This window comes from Hypanus sabinus, chromosome 13, assembly GCF_030144855.1.
Source record: "Hypanus sabinus isolate sHypSab1 chromosome 13, sHypSab1.hap1, whole genome shotgun sequence".
NCBI classification, from domain to species: Eukaryota; Metazoa; Chordata; class Chondrichthyes; order Myliobatiformes; family Dasyatidae; genus Hypanus; species Hypanus sabinus.
In genome coordinates, this window is record NC_082718.1 from 86,258,758 (window position 1) to 86,284,605 (window position 25,848).

At 39.9% G+C, this 25,848-nt stretch overlaps 1 protein-coding gene across 2 annotated transcripts in view; it reads left to right on the plus strand.

Moving 5' to 3' along the window:
- The window catches only part of thoc5 (THO complex 5), a 56,735-nt gene that overhangs the window by 20,741 nt on the left and 10,146 nt on the right, over nt 1-25,848 (plus strand). The window contains exons 8-16 of one of the 2 annotated variants that reach the window (XM_059988063.1): nt 544-579; nt 7,464-7,541; nt 8,733-8,776; nt 12,439-12,538; nt 16,520-16,628; nt 18,361-18,462; nt 19,092-19,188; nt 20,389-20,503; nt 24,127-24,230. In XM_059988063.1, coding sequence (XP_059844046.1) covers nt 544-579; nt 7,464-7,541; nt 8,733-8,776; nt 12,439-12,538; nt 16,520-16,628; nt 18,361-18,462; nt 19,092-19,188; nt 20,389-20,503; nt 24,127-24,230 — 785 coding nt within the window. The remainder of the gene's footprint in view (nt 1-543; nt 580-7,463; nt 7,542-8,732; nt 8,777-12,438; nt 12,539-16,519; nt 16,629-18,360; nt 18,463-19,091; nt 19,189-20,388; nt 20,504-24,126; nt 24,231-25,848) is intronic. The other variant, XM_059988064.1, reaches the window with a different exon arrangement.

Sequence of the window (25,848 nt, forward strand, 5' to 3'; positions counted from 1 at the left end):
ATTGCTTCTAACATTGACTAAACATATCTCATACAAAACTTTATATAAATTGTGAGTTAAATACATGAAGCTCTCTTTTCTGGTCCTCACACATACTATTGTAAAGATTACCAACTAAATAGCACATCTTTGTATTTGTGAAAATTTTTAGTAGTATTGTAGATTTTTTTAATTTCACAGCAATGTTGAAGTTTTCTATCCTTCTATTAGTTTAGCAGAGCTCTTTGACCAGATCTTTAAGAACTTTTGCAAGCAAATAGTTTGGCATATTTGCGACCTTTTGCCTCATCTCTTGAGTAATTTAAGTGTGTTATGCTGTGGATGTCATTTGTAAAGTCTCGTGTTTTGCTACTGTATTCCTTATCTGCGGATTGACTAGTGATACTGCTGTTTGGGTTTTGATTTAGCTTAAAAAATTAAATATTGAATTAATTTCAGCTTTGTTGCTGATCTGTTTTCTTTTACTGACATCGTGTCTCTCTTTCATAACCCTTTTTTTTATTTGTAATCCTCTTCTGGCTGTGGTGGTGGATGCCCCATTAGCCCAGATGAACAAGGCCTCCCAGCCCTATGGGCGGGGTGAGTATTGGGACTTGAATCTTTTTAAAGCTAAGCTTTGAGGGTTTTTTTGCATTTTGAACTGTGCTATTTGTAATGCATAAAAGACAGTACACACAATGAGTTAAACCAAATTGAAGTTCTTTGAGCAAAAAATTTCAGAGGGCTTGACCATTTCTGACCAATTTTGGCACAAGTTTAATGGGATAGATTTCTTTTTATTTTTTTTAAACAAAGGCATTTTTTTGCATTCAACCCTAATTACCAGATATATATATTTTTTTAAATCCTGTATAGTCATACTTAAAAATTAGTAAGCTACCTTAAGTATTTGACATTTTTAATATCTCTACATGTACTTCCATGGTGTTTTATCTTAAGGGCAGTATCATTGATCTCTTATGCTTGAGTTCCATACACAATTATTTCATTTGGGAAGAAACTACCACTACTCACTGATACTGCGTTACTTTCTCAGAGTATGTCAGTATATTCATCCAAGTTTCATATACATAGACAATAGGTGCAGAAATAGACCATTCGGCCCTTCGAGCCTGCACCGCCATTTTGAGATCATGGCTGATCAACTACTATCAGTATCCGGTTCCTGCCTTGTCCCCATATCCCTTGATTTCCCCTATCCATAAGATACCTATCTATCTCCTTCTTGAAAGCATCCAGAGAATTGGCCTCTACTACCTTCCGAGGCAGTGCATTCCAGACCCCCACAACTCTCTGGGAGAAGAAGTTTTTCTTAACTCTGTCCTAAATGACCTACCCCTTATTCTCAAACCATGCCCTCTGGTACTGGACTCTCCCAGCATCTGGAACATATTTCCTGCCTCTATCTTGTCCAATCCCTTAATAATCTTATATGTTTCAATCAGATCCCCTCTCAATCTCCTTAATTCCAGCGTGTACAAGCCCAGTCTCTCTACCTCTCTGCGTAAGACAGTCCAGACATCCCAGGAATTAACCTTGTGAATCTACGCTGCACTTCCTCTACAGCCAGGATGTGCTTCCTTAACCCTGGAGACCAAAACTGTACACAGTACTCCAGGTGTGGTCTCACCAGGGCTCTGTACAAATGCAAGAGAATTTCCTTGCTCTTGTACTCAATTCCCTTTGTAATAAAGGCCAACATTCCATTAGCCTTCTTCACTGCCTGCTGCACTTGCTCATTCACCTTCAGTGTCTGATGAACAAGGACTCCGGGATCTCTTTGTATTTCTCTCTTACCTAACTTTACACCGTTCAGATAATAATCTGCCTTCCTGTTCTTACTCCCAAAGTGGATAACCTCACACTCATTCACATTAAACATCATCTGCCAAGTATCTGCCTACTCACCCAGCCTATCCAAGTCACCCTGAATTCTCCTAACATCCTCATCACATGTCACCCTGCCACCCAGCTTAGTATCATCAGCAAATTTGCTGATGTTATTTTCAATGCCTTCATCCAAATCATTGACGTAAACTGTAAGCATAGTTTAAATGAGAATATGTACTCGTTGTCCGTAGAGTGGGTTCACCGAGCCTGAAGGTTAGGTCGCAAACGTTTCGTCACCAGTCAAGGTGACATAATCAGTGTACAATTGAGTGTTGTTTCTACTGAGTGCTCATCTTTATATCTGTCTGACTCAATGTTCTGATTGGTTAACTGTCATGCTGGCTGCTTGTCTCCGCTAAGTCCTGGCCAACTAGGTAGCTAACCCAGACCAGCGGAGATCACTCAGTATTCTGGTTGGCCAGGAGCCAGCGGAGAGCGGTGGTCAGTGCGACAGCCAACCAATCAGAACAACGAGTCGGACCAATATAACCACGAGCATTCCGCAGAAACAACACTCAGTTGCGCACTGATGATGTCACCTTGACTGGTGACGAAACGTTTGTGACCCAACCTCCAGGCTCAGCGAACAACCCTACAAACAAGCAGCCAACTCGAGCTACCAACCTTCTCCTTCATCACTTTCAACAATATTTTTATTGTTTTTTTTTAAATAAAGAGAACATAGTGTAAAGGAGAATTGTGCAGCGCATAACAAATGTACAATTCACATTCATGAAAGAGATGCACCCATAGTACAAACATTATCACCCACCCCTCCCAGTCCCCAACTCCGAGCCATCAATATATTGGCAAAAAGGGTTAAACAGAACCTTTATCCCCCACAGAGCTGCATTGGTATAGAGAGGGTGTATTTTTCTAGTAAATAGGCTGTTGTATGATAACAAATCTGAGTCCGAAGAGTTTTACCGGAAAATGCTGGAGGTCAGGGATTTATGTACTGAAGAAAGGGAGAAAGAATGGACTTTTAGTCTGGCTGGAAATTTTGAAAATATTCAAGGAAGGGTCCCCACACCTTTTGGAACGTTTATTTCCGAATTGAGGATTGAACAGTGGATCTTCTCAAGGTGTAAACTGGACATGATGTCCCTGAACCACTGAGCGTAGGTGGGCAGGGCAGCATCCCTCCACCTGAGCAAAAGTGCGTGCCTGGCCAACAGAGGCAAAAGACAGTGTGCGACGTTTAGTCGGACTAAGGTGCATGTCCCCCTCTCCGGAGGTGCCGAAAAGGGCAATCAAAGGGTTATGTTCCAGATTGTAATTAAGTATTTGGGATAGAGTTTGGAAGACACCTTTCCAGTATTTTTCCAAACCAGGGCATGTCCAGTACATATGGATAAGGGAAGCCTCGACCCTTCTCTTTCATTTCAAATGTGTGCTTATGTTTCATGGTTATTTCTGGTAATCTGGGTACATGTGCTTATGTAACTCACACAATCTAAATTCTGATTTGACTTAATACATTAAATGAAACATGCTGATTATTATTTCCAATGTCCTGTCTTACTGCTATTGCAAAAATTAAATATAGAAAATATAAATGGAAACTATCTTAAATTATTGTACAACTGTTCTCTATGACATGGTCCAAATGTATTTTGGAATATTTTTCTGATATGATTGATATATGTAGATTTTAGGAAAAATAAAACTAAGTTTCAAATAAATATCTAAACCAGGGGTTCCCAAACCTTCTTTTATGCCATGGTTCAAATACCATTAAGCAAGGGGTCCATGGACCCCAGTTTAGGAACCCCTGATCTAAATAGTCTAAACAAATGGAGGGAAAATAGAACAAAATCTAAAATTAATACCTTTTAATACCTTTTAAAATAAATTAAGGTATTTAAAAGTAATTTTAAAATCTGTTGCAAATACGAAAGCTTTACTGAAATTCAACTGGGCATCCAGGATATTCATTTTAAAAGTAAAAAAAAAGAGCTAAACACAGCTTTGATTTGGTCAAGGCTTTATTTTGTTACTTCTTTAAAAAATGGGTAGATGATCATTAACAGCAGCATTTTTGGTGTCTTTCCTAATATGCTTAATGAGGATATAAGATGGACATTTATATTTATTTTTCTTGTGACTAGACTTTTCATTATTTGTGACTCTATAATCTGAACATGAATACTCTGGCTTGTTATTTGAAATAAGATGGGGGTTCTATTTGCAATTCTAATCAATTTTGCAGAGGGTGCTGATATATATATATATATATATATAATAAAATAGTGCCATGCTTGTGGAACAAAGGAGGAAATGTTCATATTTTGCACTATCTAAGGATTTATATGTTCATAGTAAAAATCTCAAATTAGTATCTTCATGAAATCACTAAAATTTAAATTGTAAATGTTTTATATAATAGATCATTACTCTTATGCTGTAGGACGGTGCACACAAATTTAGATTTGACTGCTTTTAGAGACCTACAATAAACATGCATTTATTATTAAACAAGGTCAACATGAGCACAAATGTAAATCATGTGCATTGAGTATGTCCGGCTTTACCATTCGTTTAGCATTCCAGTAAATTGTAATCATCATATGCTGACATATCCAGTACACTGTCTTTTATTATTTTCTAGCATCCCCCTTTTTGTTACTGTGTTTTCTCTACACTTCCTTAAATTTACCTTTTTGAGACCTGGTCATTGCTAGCAAGACCAGAATGTTTTATTGCCCATCCCTAGTTACTCCTGTGAAGGTGAGCCCCCACCAAAAATAGCTGCAGTTCTTCTAGTGAACTTCCTTCCACGGTGTTATGGGGGAGAAAATTCTAAGATTGTGTATGATGCTGAAGGTATGGAAATCTGTTTCTAAGTCAGAATGCTAGCTGATCTGGAGGTAACGGTGTTCCCAAGCAGCAGCTGCTTTTATCATTGGCCACAGAGATTGCACTTTTGCGAGATGCTGTCTGAATAGCCTGGGCAAGTAACGGTAGATGGAATATGCTTCAGTCTCTTCTAATGGTAGTGAAGAGAGCTTGATTGTTTAGCATGGGTGATGGGGGTGCCAATCAATCAGGCTGCTTTGTCCTGGATGGTGCTTTGCTTGGGGCGGGGGGAGAGGGGTGGCAATCGAATGTGCTTGGACTATGTAGTTGCACGCGGTCATTGTTTTTCACTTCCATGGTGGAAAGTTTACCTAACACTTACCAGCCCAGCCTGGGTGTTGTCTAGGACTTGCTGCATGCAAACATGGATCTTTCATTTGCCAGGAGCTGTGAGTGAAACTGAACATTGTCTGTTATTAGCAAACTTCACTGTCTCTGACCTTACAATGAGATGAAGATGATAGATGCAACAGTAGGAAAATAACTAGGCCTAGAACCCCTATAGTGATGCCCTTCGGGGGTTCTTTATTGACTGCCAACACCACCACTATCATTCTTTGCAAAGTGGAGCTCTGGTCATTGGAATGCTTTACCTTGGTGTCCATTGACTTCATCTTAGTTAGGATGCCTTGATGCCTAATTCTGTTAAATGCTGCCTTGATGTCAACGACAGTCCATGTTACCTTACCTCAAGAATTTAGCAGTCTGTTCTATGCTTGGCCAAGACTGAGATCTGTAGCTGGCTGGTCTTGGTAAAATGCAGACCAAATATCAGTGAACAGGTTATTTACTGTTATTTGCCAGTATTGTTGATGATACCTTCTATCGCTCTTAATTGCAACTCACAGAAAACTACATATAAGTCTTAGAAAAATATTGTATCTTTGGAATTAGAATATATCACCCTACAACCCCAGTTTATATATTGCATTTGCTTTTCACTGTAAAACAATTTACTTTGAATTTAGTTTTACTGCCATTTAATTGAGAAATCTAATTTTAATATCTGTATAGTATCCGTTTCAGACTTGATTTTGAAATGTTCAAGAAATTATAAAATCAATCCATAAATATGGGGTAATTATATAATATTTGGTATTATCCAAAGATTTGTTGGGCTGAAGCCACTTTAGTTGTACTGATTTAAATTAGTGGATGACCTAATGTAGTAGTTTCCTTGAGCTGAGTACAAAAATTGATGAAAAAACTCAAGTCAGACAGGACCTCTGCAGAGAGAAAGAGAAAGCAACACAGTCTTTACGTTTCAGATCCATGACTTTTGACTTTCACCAGAAGTGATGAAAAGTCAACAATGTGAAGTGTTGACTCATTTTTGCAGATACTTCAAGACCTGTTGCACGTTTCGGACCCCTCTCCATTTACATCAGACTGCTAGAATCTGCAGTGGTCTCTTCTTATCTCTTGTATTTGCATTCTGTGATGCGAAGGGGAAAGAAGCAAAAGAAAGCTCACGTCACCTCTATCATTTAGTAAGGTCCTATCTGATCTTTATCCTCAACCCCATTTTCCTGCAACCCCATTTCCCTAGATTCCAAGGGAAAGGCAAAACATTTCACTTGACCATACAATGAGTGTAATTTAATATAGAGACAGCATGCACTGTAGTTCCAGCCAAAAGAACAATAAAATTAACAGGACTGTGGGGCAGGTGACCTGAAATTTGAAACATGCCAATTTAGCCATAACACAAAATTTGACTGGCTAAAGAAGTGTACTGTCATGTTATTCCATCATCAATGTGGGCTCTGATCAGTCATGATTAATTTGAATTGTGCAACCAGTTTGGTGGGGAGCGGGTTGTGTGGATGGGATGTGGATGTTAGTGCTTGGTGTACTCCTGTTTCTGCTTTCCTTGCATTAATTAAAGGCTTGCCATAGTATTGCTCTATCGTTCATTTGTTATGTGCTGTATCTTTCCATGACCATGATTGTTCTTGGCACATTTTTGTACAGAAATAGTTTGCCATTGCCTTCTTCCTGGCAGTGTCTTTACAAGATGGGTGACCACAACTATTATCAATACTCCTCAGAGATTGTCTGCCTGGCGTCAGTGGTTGCACAACCAGAACTTGGGATGTGCACCAGCTGCTCATAAAACCATCTACCACCTGCTCCGTTGGCTTCTCATGACCTGGATCGGGGGCTAAGCAGGTGCTACACCTTGCCCAAGAGTGACCTGCTGACTAGCGGAGGGAAGGAGCACATTATACCTCCTTTGGTAGAGATGTATCTACACCCACCACCATAACTGTAAAATAAATGTTAAAAAAGTACATTTATGTTGTCTTTCTGCCTGATTATAAATGGTATCGATAGTTTGAATAACTATCCATGAGGCTATTAGATAGGCAACAATAAAAATCAAAGCAATAATGATCAATTTACTTGCTATCAGGTATGATAATACTAAGTATGTTAATAATACCTCCAGATTCCAAGCTGAATATTTGTAGAATTATTTTAATCCTCAATATATTAAAAGCAGATATGATAGCAAGCACTTTGTGCAGTTTCCTGATACAATGCTGTGAATAATTATTAACTTCTGTGTGTGTAAAATGCTGCCTCACGAAAAAGATGAGCCATATTTTCTGCTAATGAACTATTGTTATGATGGCTTTTATAACACGTTTAGATATCTAAATTTTCCATGTGTATCCACAGCTAAATAGATCAAATTTTTCTTTTGCCAGACAAAAATCTTACAGTAGCAATTGATGGGGACGTGGAAGAAGCCAAGGCACTTGCAAGACCACCAGAAGATTCCCAAGGTAATAACTAATCTTATTTATTGAGACTTGAGAATTTCATATCTAAATTGATGTTTGCTTTGATTGGCATGCAAATGTTTTTAATTTGCTTGTTAAGCCATGCGCACCTGTGAGGCCCTAGGTGTTACTCACAGTTGGATCTCATGGCTTGTATTGAATGGAATTGACTTGATTACTGACAACCTTCATATACATAAGCAGTAAAAATATTTATGTCTTCGTCTAAATGTGCAATACGCAATTATAGTAATTTATAATAAATATTATGTACAATAGGATAGTCAATATAACATAGAAATACAGTTGTGTCAGCATGAATTAATCAGTCTGATGGCCTGGCTTTTATGGGCAATATCTTTTCTCGGATGGTAGCAGCTGGAATAGTTTGTGGTTGGGGTGACTCAGGTCTCCATTGATCCTTTAGGCCCTTTTTACACACCTGTCTTTTTAAATGTCCTGAATACTGGAAAGTTCACATCTATAGATGCACTGGGCTGTCCGCACAACTCTCTGCAGAGCACTGTGATTGAGGGAAGTACAGACCCCATACCAGGCAGTGATGCAGCCATTCAGCATGCTCTCAATCATGCCCCTATAGAAAATTCTTAGAATTTGTGGGGCCATACCAAACTTCTTCAACGATCTGAGTTGAAAGAGGCGCTGCTGTGCCATTTTCACCACACAGCCAGTATGTACAGACCACGTGAGATCCTTGGTGATGCTTATGCCGAGGAACTTAAAGCTGTTCACCCTCTCAACCCAGATCTATTGATGTCTATAGGAGTTAGACTGTCTCCATTCCTCCTGCAGTCCACAATCAGCTCCTTTGTTTTTTGCGAGTTGAGGGAGAGGTTGTTTTCTTGACACCAACCACTGTGTCAGAGTGATGACAGTTTCTCTGTAGGCTGCCTCATTATTATTTGAAATTAAGCCAATCAGTGTACTGTCATCAGCAAATTTAATTAGCAGAATGGAACTATGGGTGGCGACACAGTCACGGGTATACAGAGGGTGAAGGAGGGGGCTTAGTACACAGTGTTTTGTTGGGAATGAAGAACTGGCTTCAAATTAAAGTGGTAGAGGATTATCAACAACTGTTTACTTCCATATCACTATCCTTTGTTTCATCTAAACAATGTGTGATTGTCAGTTCTTTTTAAGTTTCTTAATTTATTTGCCTTTGCATCGCAGATGATGAAAGTGACTCGGATGCAGAAGAGGAGCAGACAACAACTGTAAGTAACAGTAATTTCTGCAGAAGTCGATCTACTCTGGCTGGCATTGTTGCATTCCTAAACAAAATCAGAAATAGTGCTCCTTTGACCAGCGATCACTAAACCAGCCAGTGCTTTGAAGTTTTGCAATCTTCCATGATTGTTCTTGGCAAATTTTTCTGCAGAAGTGGTTTACCATTGCTGCCTTCTGGGCAGTGTCTGGATGAGACAAGTGACCCCAACCTGCATCAATACTCTTCAAAGATTCTCTGCCTGGCGTCAGTGGTCCCATAACCAGAATTTGTGACGTGTACCAGTTGCTCATAGGACCATCCACCACCTCTTCCCATGGGGTCTCGTGACCCTGATCAGGGTATGATCTGAACTACTTAATCTGAAGCCAGTTCTTCATTTCCAATAAAACAAGCCACAATGAGATCTGACTGTGAGTGATACCTGGGGGCTAAGCAGGTGCTACACTTTGCCGAAAGGGTGGCCTGCAGGCTAGTGGAGAGGAGTGTCTTACCCCTCCTTTGGTAGAGACGTATCTTTACCCCGTCACCCTGTGTTGCTCTTTGTAAGCAAAGCCATGCTTGTCAACCTAGTGTATACAAAGCAAGGTTGAGGTGCTAGATATAGCCTGTCAGTGGTTGCTTTTAAGGGGGTCTTTTTTTTTCAGAGAAGGTGAATTGCAAAGAATACAGCTTGAGTGCTTGAAGCAAAAAGTATCAGAATTTCTGTATTCTACAACCCCTTTAGGAAAAGATTTTAGATTAGTTTGTTACCACGTAAATGAAAATGGGTCAGGCAGCCAGCAAAGACTTTGATATGTGTGAGTTGGTGCATGATAATATCATGGACCAGCATTTTGAGCGCTGAATGCTAGGAAAGCTGGAGACACAGGTAAAGTTTTATTGATACAGAGAATGAGGGTGTCAATAAATAAATCTTGAAGTTAATTAGAAGCTATATGTTGACAGATTCATCATGGAGTCAAATGAGTTGGTATCTGTTTCTTGACCTGTAACTAATTATGGTTTCTAGTTCACTTTTAATCTCTAAGCATGCATCTGCAATTATATAATATAGAAACAAAAACTCCTGTTAACATAGGAGGAAAGGTTCATTAAGGAAACTTTTTGTTGAGCTGGTTCTTTGCTCACATTGTCATGGACCATAGATTATTTTAGTATGCTATATTACTTAAGAAGAAAGTAGCCAAATTTCCACTGAGGTTGGGTGGGGCTACAACCAGAGGTTATGGGTTAAGAGTGAAAGGTGAAAAGTTTAAGAGGAAATTGAGGGGAAACTTCTTCACTCAAAGGGTTGTAAGAGTGTGGAATGAGCTGCCAATGCTAATGGTACACACGTTCAGTTTCAACACTTAAGAGAAGTTTGGATAGGTACATGGATGGTAGGGGTATGGACAGCTTTGGTCCCATTGCAGGCTGATGCAAGTAAGCAGTTTAAATGGTTTGGCACAGACTAGATGGACCAAAGGGCCTGTTGCTGTGCTGTATTTTTCTCTGATTCTAAATAGGTATTTTTGAAAAGTGTTCGATTTTGCATACTGTGAAAAATAAATAAGCATTTTTTATTTTGGTCCTGTATCTTCATTAAAGTAGGAACTAGAAGCTGATGAAAGGAAGAGAGCTGCACTTTTGAAGTAATCTATAATCTGTAATTTTCATTGCCTTGAGCTAAGCACAAAGCAGTAATTGATTATTTTTGCGAAAGTGTACGTGAAGATATTTATATATGTACCCTTTAAACAGTTTTGTATGATATTGTTTACTGCTTCAACCTTTACCAAACAGGAAAATACTCACAATGCTGCCGATCAATCCCACGGTCTCCTGTAGTGCTGAACAGGAAAGGGAGATGCTTCTTGAACTGTATCTTAGTGAGTGAGTGAATATAATGATTCATGGTAGATGCTCACCATGGTAACCACTTTACATAGGATATTGCAGAATTATTCAGTCAAAGGTCGCACTTATATGAGTTTAATGCCTTGGATGTTCTTTGGTCAGTGAAATGCTAGCCTTTACAACAAATGCATTCCATGATTTGGTCCTTCCAACAACATGAATATTAATTACTTTTTCCCAGAATGGACAATATCACTGTAAGCACATTTGCAATGATTTTTTTAATGGTTGCATTGGTTCCTGATTACACTTACCATCTTAAGGAGAAGGTGGCCTTGTGATGGACGGCATTTGGAGAGTGATTCAGCTGAAGTATACCAGGTATCCCAAATGTCTTCAATTATTTTGCACCAGCTGTCAGAGCCAGAACAGTGTTTTTTAACACTGCATAGCAGAATATCGCAATACAGCATTTCTGCTTTGAGAGACTTGCTAGCATCTGACACTGTCTGCTGTAAAAGTTGAATGCAGAAGTTTTCTGCAGTCATTCATTGCCACAGAGCTACTAATCTTACTGACAGCTTAATAAACGGCTAAAATGTCAACTTTGATGATAGTCTTGGCAGAGTACCCACATTCGACATATGCTTAGTCATGTTCACACTGAAATGGCGGGTGTGCTCTGCAGGCATTTGTCCATGCTGATGACAAGCAAGAATATTAATTGAAGAAATCACGAGGCTTGTAAGCAATGGAGTCCTACTGTCTTTTTTCTAAATCTAATGCTTCTATTCCATCTAGATATAACTATTAATCTATGTGGGTAATTTACCCAAGACTCCTTTACGAAATATATTGCCGTCATCCTAAAAAAAACTCACAGTCTCATCATACCAGCACTGTACTGCTGCTGCAGAATAAAATTCATAACGTGTGAATGATGATAAACCTGATTCCATTGTGGACTGAGAGTGGGAAGCAGGCAGGGAGAAGGGAATCATGGTTAGAAAGAGGGGAGGGAGCAGGAAACACCAGAGTAACCTTCTATAATGATCAATAAACCAATTGTTTAAAATCTAATGACTTTGCCTTGGTCTCGGTGCTGGGTGCTTGGTGTGACTACCCCTGTACCTGGCATCCTTCTCTGCCACCTCTCCCACAGCGCTCCACCCTTGCTATTCTCAAGATCCTTTGCTTTTGCCAGATTTACAAACTTATTCTCCGCTCCATGTTGACAAATACAATGCTGTGCACAACTCCTAGGCACTCTCATTTTATATCTTGGGCATGCGTGTGCGTGTGTGTGTGTGTAGGTACTAACTAACTATCAGGCAGACTGGGTTGATTGACTCCACTGATAGTTATATTTCCCTAAGCAGTTAGTGCTAACGGGTCGTCTACTAATAACGCGCTCTTCATTCGTTATCAAATTGTTATGTCAAAACAAATATATTCTAAAGTTAATATTCTAAAGTTTAATCTGTTTGTGATTCAGCTATTTACAAAAGAATTGCTTAAAACTGTTTTCTTCTAAGACAAATAAGGTCTATGGTGAAAAATAAGTATGAGGAATGTATTCTGAGAAGAATCTTTGCAAAAGGAAATGTAAAGGTTCTTAAAATATAACCAGGAATAAATATCATAAGATACTCAAAATGATTAGCTCATGTCCCGTTCTGTCTTATTCTCAAGTTAAGATTTTCTGCTTGACCAGCCATTGTAATAACTATATTAATATGATAAATGCGACTTCCTGTTATCAAATTTGCTGGGAGTGTAAATTATTTCCCAAACTATTAATCTGTTTTTCAGAAACGCCGTCGCCCAACTCTTGGCCTACAGCTAGATGATAAACGCAGAGAAATGTTGAAGCGGCACCCTCTGTCTGTTGCTTTAGACCTGAAATACAAAGGTTAGAGTTAATCCTCCCTTCTTTGCCTTAACCAATTGTAATGTAAAAGGGTATGTACCTTTGAACTATCTAAAATCACAGAAACCAGCTAGAAAAATACCAAGGCAAAATAAGTTCAATACTGCTGTTTTGTATTTGATGTATTACTTTTTAATGTACTGCTACAGATGTAGAATTATCTCTGTATTTGTTGCTAAGAGTGGGACTGTCATACAGCATTGGGCCAAGGCATTTTCCCCACCACATCTATGCTGACCAGTGGGCACTATTTATGTTAAATCCATCTTCTAGCACTTCGCTTTAACATTCTGGGCTTAGACAATTCAAGTGCTACTCTAAACACTTCTTAAGTTCTGTCAGCAACCCGGTTTCCAATGAGAGATTTATGTTCTAAAGAAGTGCTATGCTCAGAATTTTAAAAGGACCACCTGTAATGTCAGTTTTTTCTCAAACATTTGAATTCCTTTGGCATTTTTTAATTGCCGCAATATATAGCAGCTCAAAATTCTTTTTGAGAAGAGATTGGTTGGTTTATATTTACAAGGAGCAAGAGACAGAAAACTTAGTGACAGTCAGAAAGGGGAAAGGGGTTAAGAAGCTCATGCAGAGTATCCTTGTGACCATCCCCCTCAACAACAGGTATATCACTTTGGGTACTGTCGCAGGGGGAAGACCTAACAGAGGAAAGTCACAGTGGTCAGGTCTCTGGTACTGAGTCTGCCTCTGTGACTGAGAAGGGAAGGGGGGAGAAGAGGCATGCTGTGGTGATAGGGGATTCGTTAGGGGAACAGACAGGAGGTTCTGCGGCTGAGAACAACATTCCCAGATGGTGGCTTGCCTCTTGGGTGCCAGGATCTGGGATATCTCAGATCGGGTCCTCAACCTTCTCAGGTGGGAGGGTGAACAGCCAGAAGTCGTGGTCAGTGTAGGTGTCAATGGCATGGGTAGGACGAGTGACATGACACTACATGGGGAGTTCAGGGAGGTAGGTGCTATGTTAAAGGGCAGGACCTCTGGGGTTGTGATCTCAGGATTGCTACCCGTGCCACATGCTAGTCAGGTCAGAACAAGAAAGATTATACAGCCTAGGATGGGTGGCATAAGGTTTTTGGATCATTGGGCTCTCTTCCAGCAAAGGTGGAACTTGTGCAGAAGGACAGTTTGCACCTGTACTGGAGGGGGACTGATATCCGAATGGGAAAATTTGTTAATGCTGCATGGTGGGGTTTAAACTAGAGTTGCAGGGAGATGGGAAACAGATTGGCAGAGTAGTTAGTGGAGAGTTTGCGGAGGCAGATGTTGCTAAGACCTCAGTCAAAGTTAGGAATCAAAGGGTTGAGTATGGTGCGACTGGTGTCTTGAGCTGTGTATATTTCAATGCAAGAAGAATTGGAGGAAGGGTAGATAATAATGCTGAAGATGAGGTAGCTGGTTTACAAATAGAGGTAACGTATAGTGAGGAGAGGCTGTTGATAGGGCAAAATTGCAATCAACAAGATAAGTTGCAACATAAAAGGCAGACAAAATCGAAAAAGGTGAGTACAGGACAGAGGGTGTATCTGAATGCACACAGTATACGGAATAAGGTAGATGAATTTGCAGCACAGTTGCAGATTGGCATGTATGATGTTGTAGGCATCACTGAATCATTATAGCTGGGAGCTCAATGTCCAAGGATACACATTGCGTTGAAAAGATAGGCAGGAAGGCAGAGGGAGTGGTATTGCTCTGTTGGTAAAAAATGAAATCAAATCGTTAGAAAGGGATAATGGAGGGTCGCAAGGTGTTGAATCATTGTGGAGAGACATAAGAAAGTGCAAGGGTAAAAATACCCTGATGGGAGTTGTATACAGACCCCCAAACAGTAGTAAGGATGTGGCCTACAAATTACAACAAGAAATAGAAAATGGGTGCCAAAAGGGCATTGTTACAATAGTCGTGGGGTCCTTCAATATACAGGTGGATTGGGAAAATCAGGTTGGTGGTGCATTACAGGAGGAGGAATTTCTGGAGTGCCTAAGAGATGGCTTTTTAGAGCAGTTTGTGGTTGAACCCACTAGAAGACCAGCTATTCTGGACTGGTGTTGTGCAATGAGCCAGAATTGATTAGAGAGCTTAAGGTGAAAGAACCCTTAGGGGAAAGTGATCATAATGTGATCAAATTCAGCCTGAAATTTGAGAAGGAGAACCTAAGGTATCAGGTACAGCAGAGTAAAGGGGATTACAGAGACGTGAGAGAGGAGTTGGTCGGAATTGATTGCAAAAGAACTCTGACAGGGATGCCAGCAAAGCAGCATACTAGAATTTCTGGAAGCTATTTGGAAGATACAGGATATATATGTCCCAAAGAGGAAGAAGTATTTTAAAAGAAATATGTCACAACCATACCAAGAGAGGTCAAAGCCAACATAAACGCCAAAGAGGGCATATAATAGAGCCAAAAAAAGCGGGAATTTAGAGGATTGGGGTGCTTTTAAAAACCAACAGAAGGCAACTAAAAGAAGTCATTAAGAAAGTAAAGATGGAATATGGAAGTAAGCTAGACAATAATATTAAAGAGGATACCAAAAGTTTCTTCAGATATGTAAAGTGTAATAGAGAAACAAAGAGTGGATATCAGATCACTGGAAAAAGATGCAAAAAAAGTAGTAATGAGGGACAACGAAATAGCAGACGAACTAAATCAATATTTTGCATCAGTCTTTATATTGGAAGACACCAGCAACATGGTGGAAGCTCCAGGTGTCAGGGGCACGAAGTGTGTGAAGCTACCATAACTAGAGAGGAGGTTCTTGGGAAACTGAAAGGTCTGAAGGTGGATGAGTGACCACCAGATGGTATACACGCCAGAGTTCTGAAAGAGGTGACTGAAGAGATTGTGGAGGCATTAGTAATAATCTTCCAAGAATCAGTAGGTTCTAGAATGCTTCCAGAAAACTGTAAAATTGAAAATGTCACTCCAGTCTTCAAGAAGGGAGAGAGGCAGAAGAAAGGAAACAATAGGCCAATTAGTCTGACCTCAGTGGTTGAGAAGATGTTGGAGTCAATTATTAAGGATGAGGTCTCAGGGTACTTGGAGGCACACAATAAAATAGGCCATAGTCAGCATGGTTTCCTCAAGGGAAAATCTTGCCTGACATATCTGTTGGAATTATTTCAAGAAATAACAAGCAGGATAGACAAAAGGAAATCAGTGGGTGTTGTGTACTTGGATTTTCAGAAGGCCTTTGACAAGGTGCCACACATGAGTGCTTAACAAGCTACAAGCCCATGGTATTATAGGAAAGATTCTAGCAAGGATAAAGACGTGGCTGATTGGCAGGAGACAAAAAGTGGGAATAAGGGGATCCTTTTCTAGCTGGCTGCTGATGACCACTGGTGTCTGTGTTGAGACAATTCTTTTTACATTGTATGTCAATGGTTTGGATGATAGAATTGATGGCTTTGTTGCAAAGTTTGAACATGATATGAAGGTAGGTAGAGGGATAGGTATAGTGATTTGTTTAGCCAGAGAGTGGAGACTGTGGAATTTTTTTGCCACAGGCAAGCCAAGTCTTTATGTATATTTAAGACAGAGGTTTATAGGTTCTTGATAAATCACACGTAAAGGGTCATGGGGAGAAGGTTTGGAGATTGGGTCAGACAGAATAATTGGATCAGCCATGATGAAATGGTGGAGCAGACTCGATGGGCCAAATGGCCTAATTCTGCTCCTATATGTTATGGTTTTACAGTCTTGCACATATCGCAGCCCTGTACAGGTTCACATAATTTAATATGTGTGCAATTGTTACTTAATGTTTGAATTAAAATATTAAGGGATATACAGTATCTGGTGTTAGTTAATTGGATGCGTGTAGATGAGCAAGTTCCAAAATACTTCTCCGTGCATTACTACTTTCATGTGTGTATTAAAATGCACTTTGATTAGAGTTATAATTTTGTCTTTCATCTTCATATCTCTTTCCCCCCATTCGGTAGATGGCAGTGTTCTTCATCTCTACTTCCATTATTTGATGAACCTCAATATCATGACTGTCAAGACCAAAGTAACCACAGCTACAGAAATGTCTGTAGCTATCAGTGCAGGGTAAGAGCTGAGGGGAGTTAGGGGGGAGGGGTGGAATAAACATCAAATGTTATATCTGTCAACGCTGACTTCCAAAAGTAGTGTTTCTGCTTTGTACTGCATCAGTAAATGTGCAATCACGAATGTAAAATCTGCAGTGAGGCAATAGAGTCGGGCATCTTAATAATGCATATATTGGTTGTCTTTATTTTTCCTTTGGAACAGGGGTTTCCATCCTGGGGTCCATGGACCCCCTGGTTAATGGTAGGGATCCATAGCATAATGAAGATTGGGTATCCCTGCTCTACAGCACTTTTGTTGATTATTAATACCTACTGGAGTGGGTTTATCACAAAAAACTTTTAATTTTTAAGTAGCAGAAATTCTGCCGCCTATAGTACTGGCTGTGCTCAGAAAAAAATTACTTCTAATGCAAAACCTATAAGCTACTTTCACAAGTATATATTAGTGTTTCCTCACAGGAGTTGGATGGAATTTTATAGGCTTGCCTTCTGGTTCCTTTGCATCCAAAAACAGACATTTGTACAGCCTTCCCATGTCAGCAGCTCTGAATTTCAACTCGGGCAGGTTTTGCAGACACAGGCAAAATTAGCGTAAAAGTTCATCAAAACACAAGCTTAAATTATTTTCACCAAAATATCTTGTGTTTTTGCAACGGTTCAGCCAAACTTTTTCCAAGTTAAGGTAATGCTACTGGCATGAAAGTCAAGATTATTGTCATTTAACTATATATATAAATCCCGTCAAATGAGATAATGTTTCTTTGAGCCAGGGTGTAAAGCATCATAGTACACATAATGCACAATAACTTATGAAAGGTAAGAGTGAAATCTACAGATGGATTTCACATAAGTAAAGTGCAGAAATTAAATATTGTAATGTACAGAACCGATTAACCAATGACTCTTTGAATGCAATGCAGCAGGGAGTTCAAAAGCCTAATGGCTGGGGGAAGAAACCATTTCCCATCTTGATCATTCTTGTTTTTGTGCATCGGGATCTCCTGCTTGATGGTAGAAAGTCAAAGAGGATGCTGGATGGATGGGTGGGATCTTTGATAATACTAAGGGCCCTGCATACACAGCGTTCCAAATAAATGTCCTCAATGGATGGTAAGGAAACCCCTGTGATCCTCTCAGTTGTTTTCATAGTCCTTTGTAGAGACTTCCAGTCCGATGCTGAAGTGCTCCCATACCCCATGGAGATGCGACTTGTCAGAATGCTCTCAATGATGCTCCTGTAAAATGCAGTTAAGGTGGGGGATGGGGGCTCATTTTCCTCAATCTCCTTAGGAAGTGGAGACGTTGCTGTGTCTTGTTCAGAGAGGTGATTTTAAGGGACCAGGTGAGGTTATCCGTGATGTGAACTGCCGATTCTAACCCAGGTCACTCTTCTGTTAGAGGTTCAGTCCTGTTCCAATCTCCTGCTGTCTCCCATGACCTAAAACTAACTCTTAAAAGAGAGACCTCAACACTAGTTCTTCAAGGTCAATATGAGGCAAGTATAGGTATGAGCATTTATGATACAAGTTATAGGGATTTGGCCCAAGCAGCATGTTCATCAATATCAGTCATAAATTTCAAAGCAAAGTACTGTGAATCTTATATTCTAGCAAAACCGTAAAATATTTTCATGAAACTCAGAAATATCTGCTTTTCATTGGATTTATGTTCTAATTATACCGAAAATTGTATGTTATGTAATTATTTCTTCTTAAATATTTTGTATGTAGAGATTTATTGTCTCCAGCCTCATTACTGAGTTGTCTGTATCCTGGGGACCATGGCAAGAAGACTCCAAACCCAGCTAATCAGTATCAGTTTGATAAAGTTGGGTGAGTACTTGATTGCAACACACACAAAATGCTGGAGGAACTCAGCAGGTCCGGCAGCATCTGTGGAAATAAATAGATAGTTGATGTTTCTGCCTGAGCCCCTTCTTTGGAGATGAGAAGGAAGGGAAAGATAAATGCCAGTATAAAAAGGTGGTGAGGGGGCTAGCTGGAAGCTGATAGGTGAAGCCAGGTGGGTGGGAAAGATCAGGAACTGGAGAGGAAGGAGGAGAAAGGAGAGTGGACCATAGGAGAAAGTTAAGTAAGAGGGGATCCTTCGTTCATTCATTACCTTTCACTTTAGTGTGCCAGTTGAAGCAACATGACAACATCCCACATCTGCTCGTGAAACCGTTCATTGGAGGCATGGAGCCTTTTCCTAGGCTGATGAGCAAAGGTATCTTAAATGAGCTCCCTCCTCTAATAATGTGTGGATAACTCAGCTAGCAGAAATAAACATTCATGGCATCTATCACCACCATTAAAATAATGTTCATCAGTCAAAAAACAGTATAATTATTCTTAATTTATATGAAGCAAATCTGACCTGAGTAAGGAATTTATAGAATCCAAATATTCTCATGTTATGTCTCTATATTAGTTGAAAAAAAAATCTCATTTTTTTTTCCCAGAATCTTGACTTTTAGTGACTACATTGGAGAGCTGGGTCACCCCTATATTTGGGTTCAGAAGCTTGGCGGTCTGCATTTTCCAAAGGATCAGCCACAGGTAATATAAAGAAATGGTCGTTAAAATATTAGTATGTACAACATGATGAGATTTTGTTTGTTTAAATTAAACGTGACAGAAAATGACTTTGCCAAGCCGTCACCATTCCACACCATGAGCCTGTGGAAGATCCTCCGTATTTTCTGGCAATGGTCTCCAACCACACCTTACTCCATCAGCCATGAAGAGGACATGGCCACAATCAGGAGGAAACGTTGGAGATGGATTGGTCACATGATAGGAAGCTAACTCCATCATCAAGACAGCACTTCATTGAACCCCTAAATGATGGAGGAAACATGGGAGATCAAAGACAATTGGGGCCGTACCATAGAAGCAGAAATGAGGACCCTGAACCATACCTGGGACACTATAGAGAAGATGGCCAAGGACAGGCAGAGATGGAGGACCTTCATTGTTGCCATAACGCCAGTGGTGTAATGGGCAATAACTAAATTAAACATAATGTAGTACGCAATCTGTAAGGGGGTTTTAGCTATGAAAGGGGCAAGGTGCTGTATCTAGCAATTTTATGGTGCAGTAATTATTTCTTATGGGTCTTAGGAAGCGGTATATTCTAACAGTGACCTTCACTCATCTATCTATAAAGTACCTTAATTAATTTAGCTTCAGTCATGGCCAATAGGGCAGTGTGCTTATTAAGTAATAAAGAAACAGTGGGCTCTCAGCTTTTTTATCCTTTACATTGGGCCTTGGCTTTAGACTTTATATTTTATTCTGTGATATGGATCACTACTTATAACAAATAAAATGAGGGAGAGCTCCATGATTACAATGATCATGGTTGTCATTGTGAATCATATCCAAGCACATATTAGGATGAATTGAATAAAGCTTGACCACAAACCCTGGACCAATTTTCACTGCACAAGCTACATACTAATAGACAAAGAAAGAGAAAAAAAAAACTTAGCAGATACAGTACTTAGAATCTGTGATGTTTTGTTGGAGCCTGACCATTCTAACACTGGCCCACTCATACGATGGTGGCTCAGTGCCAATGAGACTTGTCCTTTTAAATTGGCTCCCACCCTGGAATGATGCCAGTCTCTCCCTTGCTGATTTAAACTATGAGAAAGTTAAATTTTTTTCTGTAATATTATGATTTGGGATGTATTCTGTATTATACTGTGCCAAAACAATTATTTTGCAAATATTTGATTTTTACCCTTCCAACAGAAATCCGTGATAGCAGACAATTCTTTGAGTGCAAGTCACATGGAAACTACGATAAGACTGCTGCGTGTAAGATTGCAGTCCAGACTGGCTCTGCAGAAGCAATTCGCTTCACTTGGTAAGTAATAAACAATGGCTTCCTTCTCTCCAAGTTCCGGGGAGCCATGAACTAAAATAATATCTCCCCTCTTGTTAAATAGTGTGAAGACGAAGCAGAATATGTAGCTTTGTACTTTTTTTGCTTCTTCAAGACAGAAGTCTTTCTTTTCTTAAGTTCCCAGCAGAAGTAAATGCTTTGAGTCTATTTTGTGATAAGAACCAAGAGACGGTCAAAGTATTCTTTCCTGAATCCAATATAATCTCTCTTCATCAGAAAAAAACATAATAGTTGCTGAAAAAAATATTTCAATAAAAAGGTAATTTAAGTAACACTAGAAAATCCTGTGCAGTGAAGTTGTAAATTAACATTTCAGAATCAGAATAAGTATCACCGGCAAGTGTCATGAAATTTGTTATCTTTGTGGCGGCAGTACAATGCAAGACATAATAATAGGGTAAAACATAAATTGCAGTCCAGCTTGTCTTCCACTAAGTGAACACTGGGGGGGGGGGGGGGGGTGGCGGCAAGGGTCCAGACCCCAACCCGGCAAGGACACCAGCACTCTAGCCTCGCCTCTGTTCTCTCCCACACTGCCACCAACATCTCCTTCCTTGGGAGGCTGCAACGAGCGACATTGTCGCTGAAGAGATTGCGGAGGCATTAATAATGATCTTTCATGAATCACTAGATTCTGGAATGTTCCGGAAGACTGCAAAATTGCAAATGTCACTCCACTCTTCAAGGGGGGAGAGAGGCAAAAGAAAGGAAATTATAGGCCTGACCTCAGTGGTTGGGAAGATGTTGGAGTTGATTGTTAAGGATTGGGTTTCGGAGTACTTGGAGGCTTGGTTTCCTCAAGGGAAAATCTTACCTGCCGAATCAGTTGGAATTCTTTGAGAAAATAACAAGCAGGATAGATTAGGCAAAATCGGTGGGTGTTGTGTACTTGGATTTTCAGAATGCCTTTGATAAGGTCTCACACATGAGGTTGCTTAACAAGTATTACAGAAAAGAATCTAGCTTGGATGAAGGAGAGGTTGATTGGCAGGAAGCAAAGAGTGGGAATAAAGGGAGCCTTTTCTGTTTGGCTGCCGGTGACTAGTTGTTCCACAGGGTCTATGTTGTTCTCTACATTATATGTCATTGATTGGGATGATGGAATTGATGGCTTTGTTGCGAAGTTTGCAGATGATACGAAGCCAGGTGGATGGCGGGGGAGTCAGGTAGTTTTGAGGAAATAGGGAGGCTACAGAAGGACAGACAAATTAGGTGAATAGGCAAAGAAGTGGCAGATGGAATACAGTGTCAAGAAATGTATGGTTATGCACTTTGGTAGAAGAAATGAAAGGGTTGGCTATTTTCTAAATGGAAAGAAAATACAAAAGACAGAGGTGCAAAGAGACTTGGAAGTCATTGTGCAGAATTCCCAAAAGTCCCAAAAGTTAATTTGCAGGTTGAGTGTGTGGTGAGGAAGGCAAGTGCAATGTTGGCATTCATTTCAAGAGGACTAGAATATAAAAGAAAGGATGTAAAGTTGAAACTTCATGAAGCACTGGTGAGGCCTCACTTGGAGATTTGTGGGCAGTTTTGAGCCCCTTAAAAAGGATGTGTGTGAAACTGGTGAGGGTTCAAAGAAGATTCACCAAAATGATTCCAGAATTGAATGGCTTGTATTATGAAGAGTGTTTGATGGCTTTGGGCCTGTATTCACTGAAATTTAGAAGAAAGAAGGGTGCCCTCATTGAAACCTATCAGACGGTGAAAGACCTTCATAGTGTGGTTGCGGAGAGGATGTTTCCTATGGTGGGAAAGTGTAAGACTGGAGGACCTCAAAATAGAGGTACATCCTTTTAGAATGGAGATGAGGAGGAATTTCTTCCTCCAGAGAGTGGTGAATCTGTGGAATTCGTTGCCATAGGCAGCTGTGGAGACCGAGTCTTTATGTACATTTAAGGCAGAAGCTAGTAGATTCTTGATTAGTCAGGCATGAAGGGATACAGGAGGGAAAGCAGGAGATTGGGGATGAGAGGAAAAATGGGTCAGCCATGATGAAATGGTGGAGCAGACTCAATGGGCTAAATAGCCTAATTCTGCTCCTATATCTTATGGTCTTATGAGGGCCTGGTCAACACAACAAACGAAGCTATGCAGCTCCCCTGCTGTCATTATCGCCAATGAACCAGTGAACCAGACTTGCAGTATTTTATGTTAGCAGTGTCCAATGGAGTTTTTCAATCACAAGAGAAATGCACAAGACCATCATTTGCACCATTTGTTGGACCGTGCACTGCCTTTGCTCCCCACCTTCGATGCCTTATTACCTGGGTGCCTGCAGCAGGTGCTAACACAGTACACAACAAGTTTAGCGCCTTCGTTATTCAGCAGCTTGCTGGTGGGGTAGACCTGCAGGACTTGATGTTCTCAATATCCAGTAGCGTCTTGCGGTCATAAAAAGCTGTAAAGAACAATTACGCCATTACTTGGACTCAGAGAGGCCGCTGCTACTGAGTGCACTGCCATCTTACCAGAACCATAGGTCAAGTGTGAGCAAATGGGACTAGCTTAGATGGACTTCATGTTTAACATGGGCGAGTTGGGCCAAAGGGCCTATTACCATACAGTATTACTATCATTAGATCATCAATTGCTCTCCCGTACCTAGTGCTTTCTCACCAAAGCACTTGTTGTCATAGATTTTTCTATCAGCAAGCTCCACTTTTCGCAGTTTGAGTCAATTTTCTTTTTGCTTTTCCAATATTTCTGTAAATGCCAGCCATGAATTGACAACAGCAAAACACACAGCTGTTGGCTTCTGTTTGTGTCTCAAGTGTTTGCTTTAAAAAGGAACATATACAATGGAAGCTAAGGAACTGTCTACTTTCTGGGTATTTTTGCTATGTGACTTGTAAGTAATCGGCCTAAGGATCTTGGTTTTTATATTTAAAAATGACTTTTCAATTTCAGTTAACAGAGAACCTCTGCGTGTTGGAATCCCCAGTAGAGTTTTCTTGTCTAGAAAATATATTGGAAGGAATAATCATCTAAACAAATGATTATGGGACTCACAACGCCTTTGTTCTGTGTTTGAGTTGCTGCATTTATCAAAGAGATTGCAGTCACTTCACAGGCAAGGTAGTTATTGGTTTTTGAATTCTAGGCAAATTGGGAAATGTCTCAACAAATTTGGATTGGTGCAGAGTGGATAAAGAGCATGGTTAATAATCCTTTTAGTCATCCCCTGTCCACCATGAACTTCTGCGATGATCTGTTTACAGTGGGAAAACTAAACATACAACATTGTAAAATGACAGCAGATGATGGCTAAATCACTATGAACCATTAACCAAGGGGTTCATGGACTCCAAGTTGGGAACCCCTTACTTATTCTATTTCCAAACTGAGGCTTATGGCTTTTGAAAATAATAGGCAAGAATTTTTGTGTCTTAGCATTTGAAAATGATTAAACTAAAATATATCCCATTGCTGGAAATTAAATATCAAAATAATCTACAATGTTGCTCATTGCAGATTTTAAGGAAGTATGTAAACCTTGCTTTTGTTTCGGTGATTCCCTATGTTTATCTTATTTTATAAATTTATAGTGATATTCCCATTCTGGCTAAGTTACTGTTCTTTTACAGAACACAGTATTGTTCCAATATCCAGTGAATGTCAGCATCTTTTCCCAGTGAAGATCATATCCAGACTGATCAAATGGTGTGCCATTTCATATGATGACTATGTGGTATGTGTGCAGTGTTAATCTCATTATTTCCTATATTTCATCTCATTATAGCCTTACTCTTTAAAGCAGGGGTTCGCAGACTTTTTTTTTAATGCTGTGGGCCGATATCATTAAGCAAGGGGTCCATGGACCCCAAGCTGGGAACCCCTGCTTTAAAAGCATCAGGATGGAAGCATACTTAGCAATCACCATCACCAATGAGCAGAAACGTCTCATGCTTAAAATAAGAGGTCAACTGTGTAAAACAGTGATGATGTACTCCACCACCACCACCACCCGAGTGGCCAATGGATAATGGAAGCAGACTTTGACTATTATTAAGATAGTTTTTGATAATTCTGGAATGCAAGATTGAGATGGCTATCAAGTCAGTTGATTAGCAGAGCACATGATGGGCCAGATGAGCTGAGCCGTTACTGCCCCTTGGTTGTACATTCACTTGGAGCAACTGAACTTGCACTTCAATGTGACTTGCCACATTGATTTGCATACTTTTACCAAAGCCTGGGAATTTATGTCCTGGAGCGGTTGTCCTAAGACAAGCAAATGGAACTATCTAGGACCTGTAGTGACAATTGATTGAAGTCACCGGAGAAACACTAAAGCTAGTGATACAGCTGGTGTTTATTCTTCATGACAAGCAGGCATTCTCATGGAGGCACTGTTGGTAGAGGCACAAACCCAAAGTACATCACATCTTTATACCCTTCAGATCAAAGGTAACAATAGATTCATTTCAATTTCAACAGTTACAGTGACATTGTTTACTTCGATACTTGGGTTGAGAAGTGGTGGAAGCACATTGTGATTGATAAAAAAAACTCTCTGAAACACCTTTGCTGGGAGAAACAATAATTAGTGAACCCAGATATTCCAAAAACTTCTAACGACAGGGAGACAGATGCCCTGCTAGTGATAGAGCTAAGTGATAGAATCAGGCCAGTCTGCAAGATTCTATGAACTTGTTTACAATGGTGCAAATTATATAACCTCATTACTCAAACCCTGGATTGATGAAGGCCAGTTAACATAACCCCATTGTCTTAACACTTGACTGATGCATATGCAGCCATCTCATGGTCACCACTTCGCAAACCACATCTCTTACAGACAGTATTTATTTGCAAAAGTGTGCTTTTAACTTTAATTCACTGACAGCGAACCACAATTCACATCAAGAGCTGATGACTGGTTCCTGCCCAAAATATCCACTATATTCACACAACTCCAGGTTACTCCCTAAAAGGACCGGAACTCTTCTGGCTCATCTTACCCAGTAGAAGCATGGTTTAAAGAGCAAGATAGCAATGAGCATGATATGACATAGGCAAAAATAACTGGCTGTTCATCTTAGTGGAATTAATTTATGAACAATCTCTGTTTTCACAATTATTTGTGAATGCTTCAACAAAATTAGATTCCTTCCCCAGACATAACCAGCATAAACTACTGACAAAACCCTACTGGTAACTCACAGAAAGATTCTGTATGACAGAAGGAAAGTGAAATATTTTTTCCTGTTCATTGAGAGCCATTGTCAACTTGCCTGTGTATTTAAGAAAATTGATAACTGTTCAGCTAAGCCTTACCACTGCCACCAGGACAATAAATGGTCGAT